Below are 18,848 nucleotides of genomic sequence, written 5' to 3' on the forward strand. Positions count from 1 at the left end.
TGAAGACCAGAACCATGTGCCTCCTACAGACACTAGTAGTGATGAGCGAGTATGCTCGTTACTCGGGTTTTCCAAGCATGCTCAGGTGGTCTCCAAATATTTATGGAGTGCTCGGAGATTATGTTTGAGTCGCCACAGCTGGATGATTTGCGGCTGTTTGACAGCCTGAATACATGTGGGGATTGCCTGTTCGTTAGGGAATTCCCACAAGTATTTAGGCTGTCAAGCAGCTGCAAATTGTGCAGCTGCGGCGACAAAATCTCAGAGCACGCCATAAATACTCTGAGACCACCATGTTCGGAAAACCCGAGTAACGAGCACACTCGCTCATCACTAGATACTAAGCATGAACTGGTTCGCCTGGAGCCGGCGTGTGGGTGTATACCGCAGAGGAGGAGCTAATCTTTTTGTATTCACTTAGTGTCAGCCTCCTAGTGGCAACAGTATAACACCCATGGTTCTGTGTCCCCCAATGAGGCGAAGGAGAAAACAGATTTGTTTTGCTGAAAATTTAGCTTTTTGGTAGACTTGTCGTAAGGCATCATTCAATTGTATAGGATTGGTCACAGATTTTGGTGCAGATCCAATTACAAAATCTGCATTGCATGCACTGTATAAGGATTTCCTCCACCTCTTTTTCATATTCACAATATTTCTCCAAGGAATTTTTGGCAGCACCAAGGTAAAAAAGAAAAAAGAAAAAAAAAAAAGGGTTCAGAAATAAGTAGAATTATCACTTTACTTATTTTGAGGAATTCCTCATAGTAAAGCAGAGGACTGATAAAATTGAATCTCAATGGGGCTAACCCTTATGTGGATCCACAGCTGCCACAGATCATGTAGAAACTAGAGGTTAAAGTTGCTGTATACCCTAATAGTTCTGGACACAATCACATTAAGAAATAAGGCTTGCAATACAGAGAACTGGTATCACTTATCTGAGGGACCTCAGTGTTACCGAGGATGATGATGCACAAGCGCTGGAAGTTATAAAGCAGATCTCTGGACTGTACATTAAAATTACACCCCTGTCAAAAAGGGGGGGGAGGGGGTGGGGGGGCGGGCAAATTAGAAAGAAATGTATTTATACCCATTCACAGTGAGTTATACAAGATGTAAAAAATGAAAGACTTCATATGACCCAATACACTTTAATTCCCGGTTACACCGAGACATCACTTATGTAGAGCCTTGTTGAGGACACCGCTGCCACTATTGGTGTCTTAACTTCAGTAAAAAACAAAAACAAAACAATTGTCTGAAAGGCAGGAGCGGCACATCTTCAAGTTGCTGCCATGCTACAGGAAGCCATTGTCCAACGAAACGCAAGTTTATCGTTATTATCATGAGTCTGTGTCGGAGCCAGAACTGCTCTCCCGGCTGATTTCAATCTGTAAAGAAGGCAAGTTGTCCAGGCGGCTTTTCTTTTGCCGAATCTCTTCCTTCTCTTTGATTAAAGCTCCCCAGGCCTTCTGCAACACGGAGTCGTCTTCTTCTGGAGCTGCACTGGCCTTCTGCCCCTTCTCAGGGCTTTTCAGTTTGTCTTTAGGTGCTGCAGATCCTAGTCGATTCCACAAGCCTCCTGGAATGGATGAGAATCAGCAAAATTAATCTGACGTCGTGCCATATACAAAACTATTGATACCTCACAGTGTGCGTGCGTGCGTGCGTGCGTGTAAAAAATAATTATAGAGAGGAAACCTTCAGTGAAAAGAAACAGGCATGTTACCATATAGGCTGATTGCCTTATTATCCTTTGCTTATATATGAGTGGGGGGACATAACTAACATGGTCATGCACTGTTGCGATTTATGAGGGAGCTGCTGTCATGAGAGCAGCATCACCATTCTCCCTGCTGCCGCTTGCCTCTTCTACCCTCTATCCCTCCCATGGCAGTACAAGCCAAGAAGGCTGCTCTCCAACTTTACACAAGCGCTTCAACCAGACTATTGTAAATCGAGATCTTTTCATCCTCGTATCATTGGTAAGTGTATATTTGGACTTTAATTTAATTTTGATAACTATGATCTAATCCGTATTTTCTAGTTGCAGCAAGCTCGTAAGGTCACGTATCAAAAAACACAAATCTTTAAATGTCATTTTCTTGCTAAATTCAGATGGCCGTGCATCTAATGAAGATGGTCCCGTTACAGTGACCAAGATAATTATGGAAATCCAATTACCACAAGAAACAAGGCACACTGAATAGATTTGAAGCCAGTGATACAACTCTGGCATGACATCCATTTTATGGACATCAATGACAAATAATGAAGCCTTTAACTGCAGCACTGACATCTTCTATTAAATGAAATCTGTGTATTCTTTGGTACACACCCGTGTATTTCTTTTTTTTTTTTTTTTTTTTACAATGGGAGTTAAATGCCGATGTTTGCAATGCCACTGCAGGATTATACAATGGCATATGTTAGAGAATTTAGTCAGTGAGATATGGCAAGGAAATACGGAAAACTGTGAAGAGACTAACACCATAGGGGAACCAGATTTATTTATTTTACACAATTAGTAAATATATAACCAACCTGTTTTCTTCTCTTTGCTGTCAGAGTAGAGTCCCTTCCCTTCCATTTGTTTTGGTACACCAAGCCGGCTGTGCACATCAGACACGGGCTCTCTGCGAGATTCTGTAACCTTACTCACAATCTTCCTTGGTTCTGGTGAATGCTGCCTTTTTCCGAGCCTCTGCCGCACATCTACATAGAGGAACCGAAAACAGATTCTACGATTCAGTTCAGCTCAAAGTGTTAAAGAGTAACTCATCTAATTGTTATTTCATAACTCAATGAGTACACAGGAAAGTAGGAAACTTTGGGGAGAAATCTGCTTTTTTTTTCTAATCATGGACTGATCGTTCACTCTCAACTGTCCCAATCCTAGTGATTGTGACCCGCACCCCTCGGCCTAGTCAGATAAAATGGCTGTTCGAATATGTCCATCAATCCAAATAATCATGGAAATAAACAAAATACAGACCAAACATGTGGCTCTCCTGACAGCAGTTTGGCGCACATTGCAGCACTACAATAAGCATGCTTAGGCGGTCTTACCAGATTTTACACCGATTGCTTGTCTACTTGTACCGCTCTGTCTCTTCTCTTCCAGTAAGAGCCGGATGTCAGCTGGCTTCTCAGAATGGGTTTTACTTCCAATTCGGTTTTTCACACTACTAGTGGAATCTGATCTCATCGAGTTCCTGTACAGGGAAATAATGGAAGATGTTAACCGTTTAGTAGTCAATTATAGAATATAGCCTAGCAGCTGAATGGGAAGGCTAATCTCTACAAATACGACACTTTGTGGAACATATACACTCAATATGAAAAGGATTTTAGAGGGGAACATACAATAAAACATCTTTACTTTATGTGGTTAATATTTCACATTGACATGCAAATGCAATTTCTTTTTTATTTTAACACCCCCCCCCATTTCATTACCTTACCTTACATTCAGAAAACATGTTTCTAAGGGAACCTTAGTACAATTTTTTTTTTATACCCCCCCTCTAGTATGGTTTGTTTTGGTAATATTGGCGCCTACTATAGTACTAATATAAGGGTTGGATCAGCATCGCACCTATCCAAAATATAAGCAAGTTGGTGAATCCTGGGGGGGGGGGGGGGAGGTGGGGGGGCTTCATTACTACTGAACAGAATGGGGGATCCGATTCATTCGTTCGGACAGAGTGCTCTTCAAAGTCTATGGTGCTACCTAAGTATAACGCTTGCCTGTTGGTCCCACAGAATTTAAATGGAGCGGTGGTACGCATCATCGACTGCAGATCATTTCAAACAAAGGACTAGAGAGCCCTGTCCTTGTGGTTGGTGCAGTTCTCATTGGGGGCACAACCCTTTTAAAGGTAGCCATACACCTTAGATGATTATGGGGTACTCAGACTGTCCCCTGAAAGCAGATGTTGTTGGAAAAAAAGTGCTGAATTTTAACATTCAAGATGAGGATCCAAGAAGTATTGTTTCTCCTTGCTGAGAGTGACATGTTAAGCATGTCGAGATGAGGAAACTTGAAGCCGCAATGCTACTCAGGGAAATGCGCAAATTGTCTCTTCAGAGAGGAAGAGGACTAGAGCATTGCAGCTTTAAGTCTCCTCACCACGACATGCTTAACATGTCACTCTCCGCAAGGAGAACCGATACTTCTTGGATCCCGGTCAGACGCCTCTCACTCAGCCAAACCAGATCTCCACTTTGCAGTGACGAGGGGCAGTACCCCAAAACACAGTGTCTGCAAATTGAGATTCTGGTTTTGTTTTTATCCTGAGTCATGTGACAAGGCTCGTTAAGGGGTCGACATTAACTTTTAGGAGTTGCTACTACCAAGAGGTGGCACTAGAATTCCAGTTTTCTTCCTCTCTGAAGAGACAATTTGCAACATTCAAGATGAAAAGAGGGGCCATCAGAGCAGTCTGGCAGCTGCTTAACCCCCTTCTCCTGGTGCAGAATGCCTGCCCAATGAATGTGTGCATGTGTATGGTGGAGGAGAATTAGGATATATAACTGTCAACCCAACAAGTGTTCACGTACAGTTATCTAGTGTGTATGGCCAAGAAGGAAAGTGTATTGTACAGTGACTCCCATATAAATAGAACTATGATCACTTTTGGAATCAACTCATTCTTCAGAGGATAATTTTCTAGAATACAACCCTTCCACCCTGAGTCTTAGAAGAGGGCCTTACCTGATGGTTTTTAGTTGCGACTCCACTTCATCAGCATACATAGTCATCTTCATGCTCTTTTTTGGTGATGGAGTGGAGATCATCTTCAGTTCCAAGTCATAGTCCATCTCATCAGAGTCTGAGGTGCTGGCTGCAGAACGTCTTGCTCCCTCTCGCTCTCTTTTAAAAGCCTGAAGTTCATCTCTGTACTCTACAACAACACGGTCATCCTCATCCATATCTTCTTCCTCCTCCTCTTCTTCTATTGGCTCCTCTGGAACATTCACCAGGCCTACATATCAGGCAAATATTCAACCTATGAGCCAAGCTACAGAGCCCAAAGGCCCCAAAAGCTCATCTATGAATAATCCTAGCCACATGGCAGAATCATTTTACTGTTTAATGCAACCAAAAGAATACAAGAGCACTCTACAATTGCTAAGATGTATGCAAACATTGAATATAGGAAATTTGGATGGCATTACTGCTATATACAAGTGCCTCTCACTAAATTAGAATACCAAAAAGATAATTAAAGCTTCTGTAGCAATGATCTTTTGTGGATTACCCCCATTGGGGAGTGTGTCAATGACTGCCTTCTGGACATCTGTCAAGTCAGCAGTCTTCCCCATGATTGTGGAGCCTACTGAAACAGACTAAGAGACCTTTTTAAATGCTTAGGGAACCTTTTGCATGTGTTTTTTGTTAATTACGGCATTCTAATTTACTGAGATAATGACTTTTGGGTTTTCATTGGCTGTAAGCCATAATCATCAACATTAACAAATAAACACTTGAAATACATCACTCTGTTTGTAATGATTCTATATAAAATATATGAGTTTCACTTTTTGTATTGAAGAACTGAAATAAATTAACTTTTTGAAGATCTTCTAATTTTGTGAGAAGCACTTGTAGAGTATACTTATAAAAATGAAATTACTTAGCTCCTGAATTGGCAAATTCATGAGAGCCCACCAGTCATCACAAGACATAACTTTCTTTCTCCAAGCATATTCTATATAGCAGTAATGCAATCCCAATTTCATATAGTCAATCTTTGCATACATCTTCGTACTTATGAGTGCTGCGGTATTGTTTTGTTTTATTTTTCTGCAGTTATACGAGCAGCTTGCACCTGTTCACACTTTTTTTATTCTGTGCAGAAGTGCTGGTCAGTTTTTTGTAGTAAAATGATTCTGATGCTGACCTGGAATAGTGAAAATCATTACACTGCCCAGCAAGATCACATCATGCCCGGCTTGTCTGCACAATATACAATTTTCACAGCATTGTATCGTCAGTAGTTATATATTTTTTACCACCTACTAAATGTGTTTCTTCATTTGCTTTTTTTTTTTTTAGGCCTGTGTGGCCTATATTAAAAAAAAAAAAAAAAAATTAATTAACTGGTTCATGCAGCTTTACATGAACACCCAAGCCTTACACTATGGCTGGTCCGAATAACTATAGCAATTGTTACCATCCACCTCTCGTGTCTCCCCTTTTCCTCATAGTTTGTAAGCTTACGAGCAGGGCCCTCACTCCTCTTGATATCTGTTTTGAACTGTATTTCTGTTATGCTGTAATGTCTATTGTATGTACAAGTCCCCTCTATAATTTGTAAAGCGCTGCGGAATATGTTGGCGCTATATAAATAAAAATTATTATTATTATTATTATTATTTGCTTGATGGACAAAGTTGTATACTTAAGTTAGGGGACTGATAAAAAACAGGTACATATACAGAAATAGCTTATTCAAACATACGCACTTCTATTAAAAAAAAAAAAAAAAAAAGCAGCAAGCTTTTCAACTTACTGCAACAGTAGTGTGAACAGAGTTGTACTGAATCTGCTCATAAACTACACATAAAATCGATTTACAATATTATTGCATTGTATGCTAAAAAAAATCCAAATGCTAAACAAAAAAAAACAAAACAAATAATCAAGGCTAGGTTCACACTTGCATCTTCACAAGCTTCAAAAGTTTAACCAAAATAAAAACCACAGCTTGCAAAGTTTGATTTTTTGCCATAAAAATGATGCCCATCCCAACGGAAACCACACAAACCCCACTATAGCTAAGGGCACCGATTGTGTCGTACAATGGACCAGTTTCTTCCAGGAGTAGGGGTTTTGAAATCCGGTAACAGAACAGAAAATTGGAACTCCTAACACCAGGGTGAACCTCGCCTGAATGGCGCACTAACAGTCAGACCTCATACAGATGTCAGTGATCTTTCTTGTGCGCAAAAAAATTGTCTGATTTTTTATCAGTGTTTGGGCAGTGTCTCTGCTTCTAAAACCAGCTGTTCAATTAGTGGATGGAAAAAAAATATTCCATAGCTTCTATTCATTGTGATGTTAACAGTAAAAAGTAAAAGGAATGCAACAGAGTGCTGGCCGCAATCTTCCAGGACCCATAGATTTCTATAAGAGATTTTGATATGTGATTTGGATCAAAAATCGGACACATCTCCATGAATTTTTTTGCAGACACAAAGTATGCAAACTCCTCCCCCCCCCCCCCCAGACACACGACCATAAAGGTGACCATAAAGGAAGGGTATATGTTCTATTTGTGAAAAATCACATACAAGACGAAGGCTATGCACACACTTCATTATTCAGAGAAAAGCTTCCAATATCCTGCATGTGTATTCACTGCTCACAAAAAGTTAAGGCTATTTAGCTTTCTGGCAAAATTTAAGGAAAACGTAAAAAGTTCAAGCTACAGTGATCTTTTATTATGAAACTGGGCATTTATAATTAGAAGCATGCAATAGCGATTTCCTCATCCCAAACAATTTATTGACACAAAAGCTAACAAAAGTGGTAGGTATAACCCTCCCCCCTCAAATGTAAATGTCTCAATTTGTCATGTGGCCTTGAGCATTAACTATGGCTTGACAACGACGGCTCATGCCATGCACAAGCCAAGTTTTTGTCTGCTGAGGCATGGCATCCCACTCTTCTTGAAGTGTGGCCCTCAGGCTATTGAGGTTCTGGGGTACAGAGTTACGAGCCTCTACATGACAACTCAGCTGATCCCCTAGGTTTTCTATGGTATACAGGTCTGGAGAAAGTGCCACTCCATTTGAGGTCCCCAGTGTCCAGCAGCCGTTTCCGAATGATTCGACCTCAATGAGCTGGGGTATGGTCATCCATGAAGATGAAATTAGGCTTGTGTTGGTTGTGTAGGGGCACCACCTGTGGCTGATGCATAGCACTCTCCTTGATGTCTCCAACATCATTGGTGGTTATTTCTGCTCAGAGTGAATCGACTTTCATCAGTGAACAGCACTGAGGCTTACAGGCCTCTCGTTGAGTGTAGATGCTCCCTGGCCCATATGGTTGTGCCTGGTGGTGTGGTCAAGTACTCTTGTAGGTCATCTAGCATGCAGACTATGCTGATATAAACGGTTTTGAGTGGTCTGACGTGACACCTGGGTGCCTCTCACCTCTCTTAAATGTACCAGAAATTGCATGGCATTCATCATCTGGTTCCAAAGGGCATTGTTCACAATGAACTGGTCATCAGTGTGGGTTGTGGCCAAAGGATGTCCTCTTCTCTGCCTTTCTGTGACTCTTTCAGTCTCTGTTGCACTCTGAGCTCAGTGGCCACTTCTGTCTGAGAACATCCTGCTTGAAGCCACGCAATGGCGACGCACTGCTGATCAATTGTAAGGTGTAAGCTTGGTCTCATGATGTCAAAATGTGAACATTACATGGATAAAACACCTGTTGTGAATTTTGCCATTAAGCTCCTTGTTAGAGAACAGCAAGTTGTGCAAAAGGTACTGAAACATTGAACAGTTGGACAGGGGCATTCTAAAGTGTAGAGACGTCACAGACGTTCACCAGAAAGATTACAGTGCATTTTAGGTTCAACCTGAAATTTTGCTCGAAAGCCAAATATCCCTAACGTTTTGTGAGTAGTGTATATGGTATACTTAGAAGAACATATGTTTAGAATATATTTGTTGATTTAATTTTTTTGTCTTGAAAGGACAACTGGGGCCATACTACAGAGATATGCTAAAAGTATTTCCTGTGGTTCACAACAAAGAATGGTACAAACAGCGCTCCGCTTCCATTACTGACATTTCTACTTAGGATCTTAACTCATTGCAACCAACGTCCTGTTACCTGAATGAAGGTGCTGGTAGTCAGGTGCGTCATCGCCAATAAATGTCCTCTTTTTCGTTACATCTCTTTGAACACGGCGCGAATGGTATCGCCTTTTCCTACATATAAAGCATAGTTTTGTTAATCTTGCATAGACGTGTGGATCCTTCATCACTTTTACAGTATAATACACAGGATTAGGCAGTGTGATTCGTAGGACTTATCATGCTTTTCTACAGAAATCACACTATAGACAGACATCTGCTAAAGACAATAAATTAATTTATGCTCACGTGTGCTCCTCTCTATAAAAAAAAAAAAAAAAAAAAAAAAAACCACCACTGGAAACACCATGGTTACTTACTGGTAGCCGGTTTTTCCGGAGCCCATGACAGCACACCTGAGAGAGGGGATCCGCCCAGTCAGGACAGGAAACCTACTGAAATAAAAGGGCGGTACCTCTCCCTCGCTTCAGTTGGTTTTCCAGAGCATGAGAGGCCTCTTTGGTTAGTATACATGGTAATCCACCACCACATTATAATAATAACAAAAAACACCCAACTAAAAGTGCGCACCCAAGGGTGAAAAAAAGAAGGGAGGGAATATACAGGTGCTGTCATGGGCTCCGGAAAAACCGGCTACCAGTAAGTAACCATGGTGTTTTCCCGTCTCCCATGACAGCACACCTGAGAGATTTTTGGAGAAAGGAACACCTTAGGGAGGGACCATCGCTTCCAGCACCCTTCTACCAAAGGTAAGGTCAGTCGAGGAGGATAGATTCAGTCGGTAGTGCTTAAAAAAGGTAGATGGTGAGGACCAGGTAGCAGCCTTACATATTTGATCAAGCGATACCTCTGCTTTTTCTGCCCAGGAAGTAGCCACGGCCCTGGTGGAGTGTGCCTTGATGCCCTCAGGGATCGGAACGCCACAAGCAGTATAGGATAAGCTAATGGCCTCTCTAATCCACCTGGCAATAGTACCTTTAGATACCCCATGACCTTTCCTGCTACCCTGGAAAGCTACGAACAGAGACTGATCCTTCCTCCACTGACTAGTTAAGGATATGTACTGTAACATAGACCTTCTTACATCAAGAGTGTGAAACCTCTCCTCACCTGGATTTTTTGGATTAACACAAAAAGAGGGTAACACAATTTCCTGACTCCTATGAAATTTAAGGACTACCTTAGGCAGGTAAGCCGGGTCTGGTCTTAGGACCACCCTGTCGTCATATATCTGAGTGTATGGGGGACAAATGGACAGGGCTTGCAAATCGCTCACTCTACGTGCGGACGTCAAGGCTACCAATAGCACTGTTTTTAGAGTGAGAAATTTAATTGATAATTCTTGCAAGGGTTCAAACGGTTTCTTAGTTAGAGCGTCTAACACGAGATTTAAATCCCAAGGAGGAATTTTTTGAATTACTACCGGTGTAGACCTACTACATGACCTAATGAAACGGGCCACCCATTTATTGGAAGCTAAATTGCAATGGTATAAAGCTCCTAACGCTGACACTTGGACCTTGAGTGTATTGGTAGCCAGGCCTAACTGTAAGCCTGCTTGAAGAAACTCCAAGATAGCACCCACAGGAGGCTCGTCCGACAAAGGTTGTCCTAGAAACTCTAGAAACCTCTTCCATGTCCTACCATAAATTTTTGATGTAATTGGCTTCCTGCTTTTCAACAGGGTGGAAACTAACCCTGGCGAGAATCCCTGTCTGCTCAGTAATGCCCTCTCAAATTCCAGGCTGCCAGATGGAAGCCCTTCACTTGAGAGTGGCATACTGGACCTTGGGTAAGCAGGTCCGGGACCTCTGGTAGGATCCATGGATCGGTTACCGACATTTGTCTCAGGAGAGAGAACCATGGCCTTTTCGGCCAGAATGGAGCAATCAGAATCACCCTTGCCTGCTCCGTCCTGATCTTCCTCACTACAACCGGAATTAATGCTATTGGTGGAAACACATAAGCGAGGCTGAACTCCCACGGTATTCGGAGGGCATCTACTGCAACCGGGTTCCCCCTCGGGTCTAGCGAACAGAACCTGTTCACCTTCCTGTTGTGAAGCGTGGCAAACAAGTCTATTACCGGTTCTCCCCAGGCCTGCACTATTTGTTGGAATACCCTGGGATTCAGTGACCATTCTCCTTGTCTTAGCTTTTTTCGACTTAAGTAGTCCGCCTTCGTGTTTTCGACCCCCTTTATGTGTAGAGCTGTGAGAGACAGTAGGTGAGATTCTGCTAACTGAAGGAGCGCCGATGTTGCCTTCATGAGTGAAGAGGATCTCGTTCCCCCCTGATGGTTGATATAGGCTACCACCGCGTAATTGTCGGACATTACTCTGGTATGGCGACCCTGAAGAATTGGAAGGAAATGTTTTACTGCCCTTTCTACAGCCAATAACTCTTTTATATTGGATGTTTGATGTTTTTCTGTATGGGACCAGGACCCCTGGACGGAAAGGGACCTCAGATGTGCACCCCATCCTGTGCCACTCGCGTCTGTTGTGATCACGTCCTCTATTGGAGTCAGCCACTGAACCCCTGAGCTCAAGTGATCCCTTACTGACCACCAGGTTAGGGAATCTCTGACGCGCATTGAGAGATGAATTTTTCCCTCTAAATGCCCTTTTAACAACCTCTGTGTTGACAGGACCTCCCACTGTAATTGCCTCAGGTGAAGTTGTGCCCATTTTACAGCGGGAATACAGGATGTTAGTGACCCTAACAGGGACATCGCCTTCCTTAGTGTCATCACAGGTTGATGTATTGCCAATTCTACAAGACTTTGAATTTTGAGAATTTTGTTCTCTGGCAGGAGACAGAGTTGACGCGTGGAATCCAGATTCAACCCCAGGAAGGATTGAACCTTCACTGGTGTTAATCTCGACTTGGCGACATTTACCTCCCAACCTAATATGGCTAGGGTCGTAGTCACTTCTTTTACTTGTGCAAGACAGTGATCCACTGATCTGCCTATTATTAGGAAGTCGTCTAGGTACGGGACGATGACTATGTCCCGGGAACGGAGGAAGGACATAACCTCTGACATCAGTTTTGTAAATATCCTTGGCGCTATTGATAGACCAAATGGAAGGGCGGCATATTGGTAGTGTTTGAGCTGACCCTGGACAAACACTGCCACCCTCAGGAATTTTTGATAGTCTTGATGAATTGGGACATGGTAGTACGCGTCCTTTAAGTCTATAGCTGCCATGAAGCAGTCTGGAAACAGCATCTTTATCGCTGAGCTTACCGACTCCATCTTGAAGGAGTAATTTTTTATTGACCGATTTAGTTTTTTTAGGTTGACAATAGTCCTTAGTGAGCCATCTGGTTTTCGTATTAAGAAGAGAGGAGAATAAAACCCTTCTCCTTCCTCTACTTTTGGAACTTCTACTAGGACCTTTTTTAGAACTAGCCCCAATACCTCTGTTTCCAGAGCTAGCTGTTCTTCTGGAAGTTTCCTGCATGGTGTTAACACAAAAGTCTCTCGAGGTAGATGAATAAATTTTATTTTTAGTCCGTCGTTGACAACATCCAACGCCCATCGACTGGGGGAGATATTTAACCAGGCATGAAGATAGTAAGAAAGCCTTCCCCCTACTTCTGGCATGGCGTCATTGGGGGGGGGGGCTTTTTTGTGGATGTGGAGGGGCCCTTAAACATGTACCCTGATCCTTTCCTATCCCTATAATCCCAGTTTCTTCTATCTCCTGGGGGGCGACCTCTATTGAATTTTCCCCTCCGAAAATAAGGCCGTCTGATATCTACTGGGAAACGGGGAAAACCTTTCTTCTTGTCGCCAGCCTTTTCTAAAATGTCCTCTAGTTTCTGACCGAAGAGGAATTTGCCGTCGCACGGGATGGAACAGAGTCTATTTTTTGAGGGTAAGTCCCCTGGGCACCCTTTCAACCACAAGGCACGTCTTGCCGCGTTCGACAATCCTGCTGCCCTAGCTGCAAGTCTTACAGAGTCGGCTGAGGAATCCGCTATAAAGGCCGCTGCTCCTTGTGTCATTGCCATATTGGCTATGATTTCATCTCTCGGCACTCTAGACTAACTGATCTTCTAATTGTTGCAGCCAGACTATAAGGGAGCGGGCAACACATGTACTAGCTATTGCCGGCTTTAATCCTCCTGCGGCTGCCTCCCAGGTATGTTTTAAAAAAGCATCAGCCTTTTTGTCTAGAGGGTCTCGAAGGACACCTGCATCCTCCAAGGGTAGGGAAGATCTTTTAGAAGATCTGGCCACTGCACCATCAATTTTAGGGGCCTTATCCCATATTTCTGAATCCTTATCATCAAAAGGATAACGTCTCTTGGAGGCTGAGGGAAGACTACCCGACTTTTCTGGCTTTTTCCACTCCTTTTCTATAAGGTTTTTAACTCTATTATTTACAGGGAAGGTACGCTTCCTCTTATCCTCCAAACCACCAAACATAACGTCCTCTACTGATCTGGACTCCTTCTCGTCCTTAAGGCCCATTGTAGCCCTAACAGATTTAACCAGTTTATCTGTATTTTCAGTCAGGAAGCATGGTCTGCCCCCAACGTCACTATCTGAAGAGGAGCCAGAGACCACAGAAGAGGATGAACCGGGAGACAGAGGTCCTTCTTGATATTCCTCATCAGATTGAGGGGTATCAGAATCTGGAACAGTCTCTAAGACCTTGCTCTTCTTTTTAAGGGCTGATTTTAAAGACCCTTTAACCTCTGCTCTAATCATGGCTCTGAGGCTAGTGGTAAAGTCAGGGGATTCATCCTGAATAGTTTTTTGAATGCAGTCTGCACAGAGGCTTTTCTGCCATTGGACTGCTAGCGGGGTTTTGCAGAGGGCACATTCTTTGTTCTTGGTTTTAGCACTAGACTTCCTCGGCGCCTGATAAGTAAGCAGAGATATGACGCCCATTAACACCATGTGACATTCACGAAGATCACTCACCACCCGCTGACACTCAAGGGTACCGGCTTTTGAGGCTGATCTGGAGTACGGACAACGTCCCTCCTAGAAGCTGAGGAGTCCTGCGATTTCCGATCCGGACGACTGCTGCTTCTCCTCCTAGTATGCTGGTGAGCAGACATGGCACCTGATAAGTTCTCCTGCTGCTGCTGCGGCTGTGGTGATGACTGATTTGAGTGTTGCTCAGTACAGTCCTCCATAGCTGAGCTCTGTACGTACGAGCACTTTTCTTGTGGATCCACACCCTTTTAAGGGGTGATCCACACTGCTCACCGCCTCTTCCGGTACTCTTTTTTGGCCCCTCCCCCACCTCTGCGCCCACCGGAGACCGCCAGGGGATTCCTGAGACGCCGCAGCGTTCGGTCATGGGCGCCGCCATCTTGGACCCGGCGCGCAGCAGCGACGTCACGAGGCCACGCCTACTCCCAGCGTGCCCCGCGCGCATCACTGCCGCGCACCCGGAAATCAGAGCCGGCGGCAGCAGAGGAGGAAGAGAGCGGCGTGACAGCCGCAGAAGAGCCCCAGGACTCCGGACCGCGCTGCCAACGCCCGCACGTGCGCTAAGGCCCCAGGACCCGCGAACGGCGCTTCCACCACCTGAAGGCCGGCTTACAGGCATTCTGCCTGTTCTTCCAGAGCCGGGACAGGAGTGGGTGAGTGGAATCTTCAATCAACGTACCGCCGTACATTCAGTACAAGGGTTCCCCTCAGGACAGGAAACCCAACTGAAGCGAGGGAGAGGTACCGCCCTTTTATTTCAGTAGGTTTCCTGTCCTGACTGGGCGGATCCCCTCTCTCAGGTGTGCTGTCATGGGAGACGGGAAAATAGAGCTAATAACTAGAAATATAAATAAATAGATAGATATTCACATCGGATTTCTCATGATGTCACTGCTCTCTCTTATGTACCAAGAATGCACTTGACAAGTCTGCACCTGTCAATTTTTGGGTGGAGTTTTTATATAAACATGAATGTTGGCTCATAGAATTGCCAATGCCTTACACTTTCACCAATATATCTACCATATCCGACAAATATAGCCTGAAGCTGCTAACAGATGAGCTTTGTGAGAGGCGCAAAGGGGCCATAATAGTCTAGAACTACAGACTGCAGACAGCGATCCTCTCCTAAAAACATATTCTATGTTACTTGGGGGAAAGCAGAACAATATGGGCTAAGAATGGGCACGATTTCATCAGCGCTCTAGGGTCTCTGTTGACCAACATCAACGTCTATAGCAAATGTAACTAGATTAGAAAGAGTACCATGAGTTGCTGAGGATTCCTTTCATGCCCCCGTAGTTTGGATTTCCATACTTCATGTAATATTGGCTTCTTCGGGCGGCTCCCAGCTCTTTCTTGTCATCTAATAAGCCAAAGACACCGAGTAATGAATAAAATGCAGGACCTCTGCTAGTAAAACAGTACATGGAAGGACAAAACTACAGCTGCCATTGTGCTCCTTCCAATAGACAGTCTCACAATGATAGTAAATCAATTGATAACAGCAGCTAGTGGGCAAAATAAATGGGAAAAAAATAAAGTCACCATTAGGTGCTTCAGCTTCTCCAAACAACTGGTGGGTTTGGACAGCTGGAATCCCTACAGTTGGGACAGCAGCAATCTGACACGGATATCATATCCATAGGCCAGCAACAAATTGGATTTCATTACTTCTGTTTATTAACAGATCGTAAAGAGCTGACAGTGCAGTAGGAAACATACATACATACATACATACAGCTTTATGTGGGGTTCGCTGTTAGGCCTCATTAAAGGGGTTTTCCCCACAAACAAAGTACTTTTTAATTAATAGGTTGTGGAATAATAATGATTTCTACAATTGAATGTGATACAAAAATATTCCTGTGCTGAAATAATCTTATAAATGTGCCGCAGCTGTGTAATGGCGGTGTCTGACCCCATGCTGTCCTGTCTGTATACTCTTTTGCTTCCTCCCCTGCCTAGGAGATGTGGTATGATCAGACCAATGTTCCTGCATGGTCAGACGCGGCCATTACACAGAACATAGCCGGGCACATTTATAAGATTATATCAGCACAGGAACAATTTATTTTTTTTAACACATCCAACTATGGAACTTATTATTCCAAGCCCTGTTAATTAAAACGTAGTTTGTTAGTGGGAAAATGCAAGCTAAATTTCTAATGAGATGCGTTTACCAGCTATTCTACATCTGTCCTGTAGAGAAGACACTGCCCAGAGGATATCCCAAAATGAAGCAGACAAGTCTCATTCACATGCAGCACTATGCTTTTGTTATCAATCACAATTTCCTGAATGAGAAGTTTGAAGAACACTGGGCTCCTAGTCTGTATACCTTTGGTAGCGAATCTCATAAGAAGCTGGTTCCCCTTGAATATTTTCATGGAGAGCCGAAGATCATTTCTCATTAAGGATTCTTGCTCTGCCTGAGAGAGTGTATCCATCTGAATAAAAAGATAAAAAAACGTATCCTGTTTATCCACAGTAATCCCAACAAAAGAAAAATTACCGGTAATCCAAGAAACAGCAATGGCATCATGCTTAAAGAAGTTGTCCATTACTTGGACAACTTCTCCTATCCAATGCTTGGTCCGGATAAAATAATAAAGCTTATACTCACCTCCCATGCTGGCGCCATTCCCATGGTGTAAGCACTCGCTCTCCCCGGGGCTCCCGTCGAGTGTTGTGACACGTCACCTGGATCCCCAATCAGCGCTGTTATCACTGTCCCCGCATCCTGTTGAATTGAATATGAAGAAGTCAGATTAGCTGCAGCCCGGACTTCCTCTTCATGCTTGATTTGTTTGAAGGCGGAGACAGTGACGCTGGCGCTGATTGGGCGCCAGAGGTCACATGTCACAACAATCATCACACGATAGCCCCAGGACCGCGAGTGCCGACACCACTGGCGCCTGCACAGGAGGAGTTTATAGGTTTTTGTTTGTTTTCTCACAGTCAAATGTTTAGATCAAGAAGGGGTTGTCCAAGTAGTGGACAAACCCTTAATGTTGAACCTCTGGTAAAACCAAAAAAGTAAGGTCTGCTTGATATGTCTGAATTTCACGGTCCGCATATGGATCACATTTTTACAAACCAGCTGCTGGTCCAGAAATCAAGGTCTGAACACGGGGCCATGAAACGTAGGACTCATGAAGCCAGCCTAAAATGTTCTCTTTATCTATAAATATATTAGCACAATATTTCCTGGTCACAGGACCAGGTCATAATCATCGGTGTCCTGCCAGCATAAAGCCTTTTGCAATATCCAAACCTTAAGATGAACCTCTTTTTTGAAGCCTCATCAAATAAGAAATCCAGTCAAAATGATGCCTCACTCTTCAGTCTGACAGACCAGAATGTAAAGGCCATTAGCAGTTTTCATCGGTTTATTGTGAAAATTTGACAACATCTAAGGACTAGTTAAAGATGTTGTTGGCCAACTTCTGATAAAAGTCAGTAGTCATTATATGTGACAGATGTCTGAATCCGATTCCTTGCAGTGTGCACCACATACGTCCCACCAAATTCCAACTAAATGTGTTCGGCCTCACTGAATGCAAGCGAAATGAGTCTAGTCGAATTGTGTCAGGAAGTTTTGCAAATCGACCACTCGCTCTTTGCAATACCGAATAGTGACGTGTAATGCGAACGCTGTAGTGATTCAGGGGATACGTTGTCTTCCGATAAATGTCTGGAGTCAAACTATGTGACAGCAGACTAATTAGAAGACCGGATAACCCCTTTACTGAACTAATAATGGTGTTTTGTAGCAGATGACATTATAGATAACACCAAAGGGTCTAATATATACACTTAATGGTCCGCCGCTTCCTTGTTGATGCTTCCCTGGTCCCTTAGCGTATGGTCGCAATCAAACGTCTAGAGAACATAGCTGAAGCCGGGTATAATAAAAAAGAAAAAAGGCTTTCATTGTACTATAGCATAGTATTTGCAACGTATAAGGTTAAGGGCTACACGTCATATGGCACCAAAAATCGCTGTGACACAGATGTAATAATTTCCTATGGTGTCTCATTGCGACCTATTGGGGCCGTCTCATACGTTTCCAAATATGTTGCAGTTTCGGTTGCTGCTTGCTAGTCACATGCAATATACTTGCCATAGACTTAAAACAGAAGTTTCACACGACTAATCAGCAATCCGAGTGCTTTATTTACAGTAAAAACCAGTCACAGACAATAACAGGATTTTTGGTTGCTTACCGTAAAATCTGTTTCTTGAAGCCTCCATTGGGGGACACAGGAACCATGGGTGTATGCTGCTGCCACTAGGAGGCTGACACTATGCAAATAAAAAAGTTAGCTCCTCCTCTGCAGTGTACACCCCACCGACTGGCATTATACTCTTCAGTTAGTGAGAAAGCAGTAGGAGATAATGAAACAAGGTTGAAAAACCATAACCACAAACTTGAGAACTGTAACGTGAGAACAGTCATAGAACAGATAACAACAGAAAACATTGGGAGGGAGCTGTGTCCCCCAATGGAGGCTTCAAGAAACAGATTTTACGGTAAGCAACCAAAAATCCTGTTTTCTTTATCGCCTCTCATTGGGGGACACAGGAACCATGGGACGTCCCAAAGCAGTCCCAAGGGCGGGAAAAAAAACAGACTTCCATCAGGTCAGAGGACTCACCACTGCCGCCTGCAGGATCCTTCTGCCTAGGCTGGCGTCCGCCGATGCATAGGTATGGACCTTGTAAAATTTGGCGAACGTGTGGATGGAAGACCAAGTTGCCGCTTTGCAAAGCTGTAGGGCGGAAGCCCTGTGGTGCACCGCCCAGGAGGCGCCGACTGCCCGGGTAGAGTGAGCCTTAATCCCAGGAGGGGGCACTCTGTTCTTGACCCGGTAGGCCTCCAAAATTGCCATTCTGATCCATCGAACAATAGTCGCTTTAGAAGCCGGCTGGCCTCTGCGCGTGCCATCAGGAATGACGAAAAAAGAATCCGTCTTCCGGAAAGAGGATGTTCTATCCAGATAAATCCTCACTGCCCTGACGAGGTCTAGCTTGTTCAACGATCGCTCCAG

At 43.7% G+C, this 18,848-nt stretch overlaps 1 protein-coding gene across 4 annotated transcripts in view; it reads right to left on the bottom strand.

The window, feature by feature from the left end:
- Positions 1-1,135: 1,135 nt before the first annotated feature.
- NCBP3 (nuclear cap binding subunit 3) overlaps positions 1,136-18,848 on the bottom strand; it is a 49,836-nt gene continuing 32,123 nt past the window's right edge. Inside the window, exons 7-14 of one of the 4 annotated variants that reach the window (XM_069761379.1) lie at positions 16,421-16,537; positions 16,136-16,244; positions 15,061-15,160; positions 8,852-8,949; positions 4,718-4,970; positions 3,070-3,215; positions 2,545-2,715; positions 1,136-1,582 (exon numbers count right to left, since the gene is read on the bottom strand). In XM_069761379.1, coding sequence (XP_069617480.1) covers positions 1,344-1,582; positions 2,545-2,715; positions 3,070-3,215; positions 4,718-4,970; positions 8,852-8,949; positions 15,061-15,160; positions 16,136-16,244; positions 16,421-16,537 — 1,233 coding nt within the window. In that variant the 3' untranslated portion in view covers positions 1,136-1,343. Of the gene's footprint in view, positions 1,583-2,544; positions 2,716-3,069; positions 3,216-4,717; positions 4,989-8,851; positions 8,950-15,060; positions 15,161-16,135; positions 16,245-16,420; positions 16,538-18,848 lie in introns of all 4 variants that reach the window. The other 3 variants (XM_069761378.1, XM_069761381.1, XM_069761380.1) reach the window with 3 other exon arrangements.

This window comes from Ranitomeya imitator, chromosome 3 (assembly GCF_032444005.1).
Source record: "Ranitomeya imitator isolate aRanImi1 chromosome 3, aRanImi1.pri, whole genome shotgun sequence".
NCBI classification, from domain to species: Eukaryota; Metazoa; Chordata; class Amphibia; order Anura; family Dendrobatidae; genus Ranitomeya; species Ranitomeya imitator.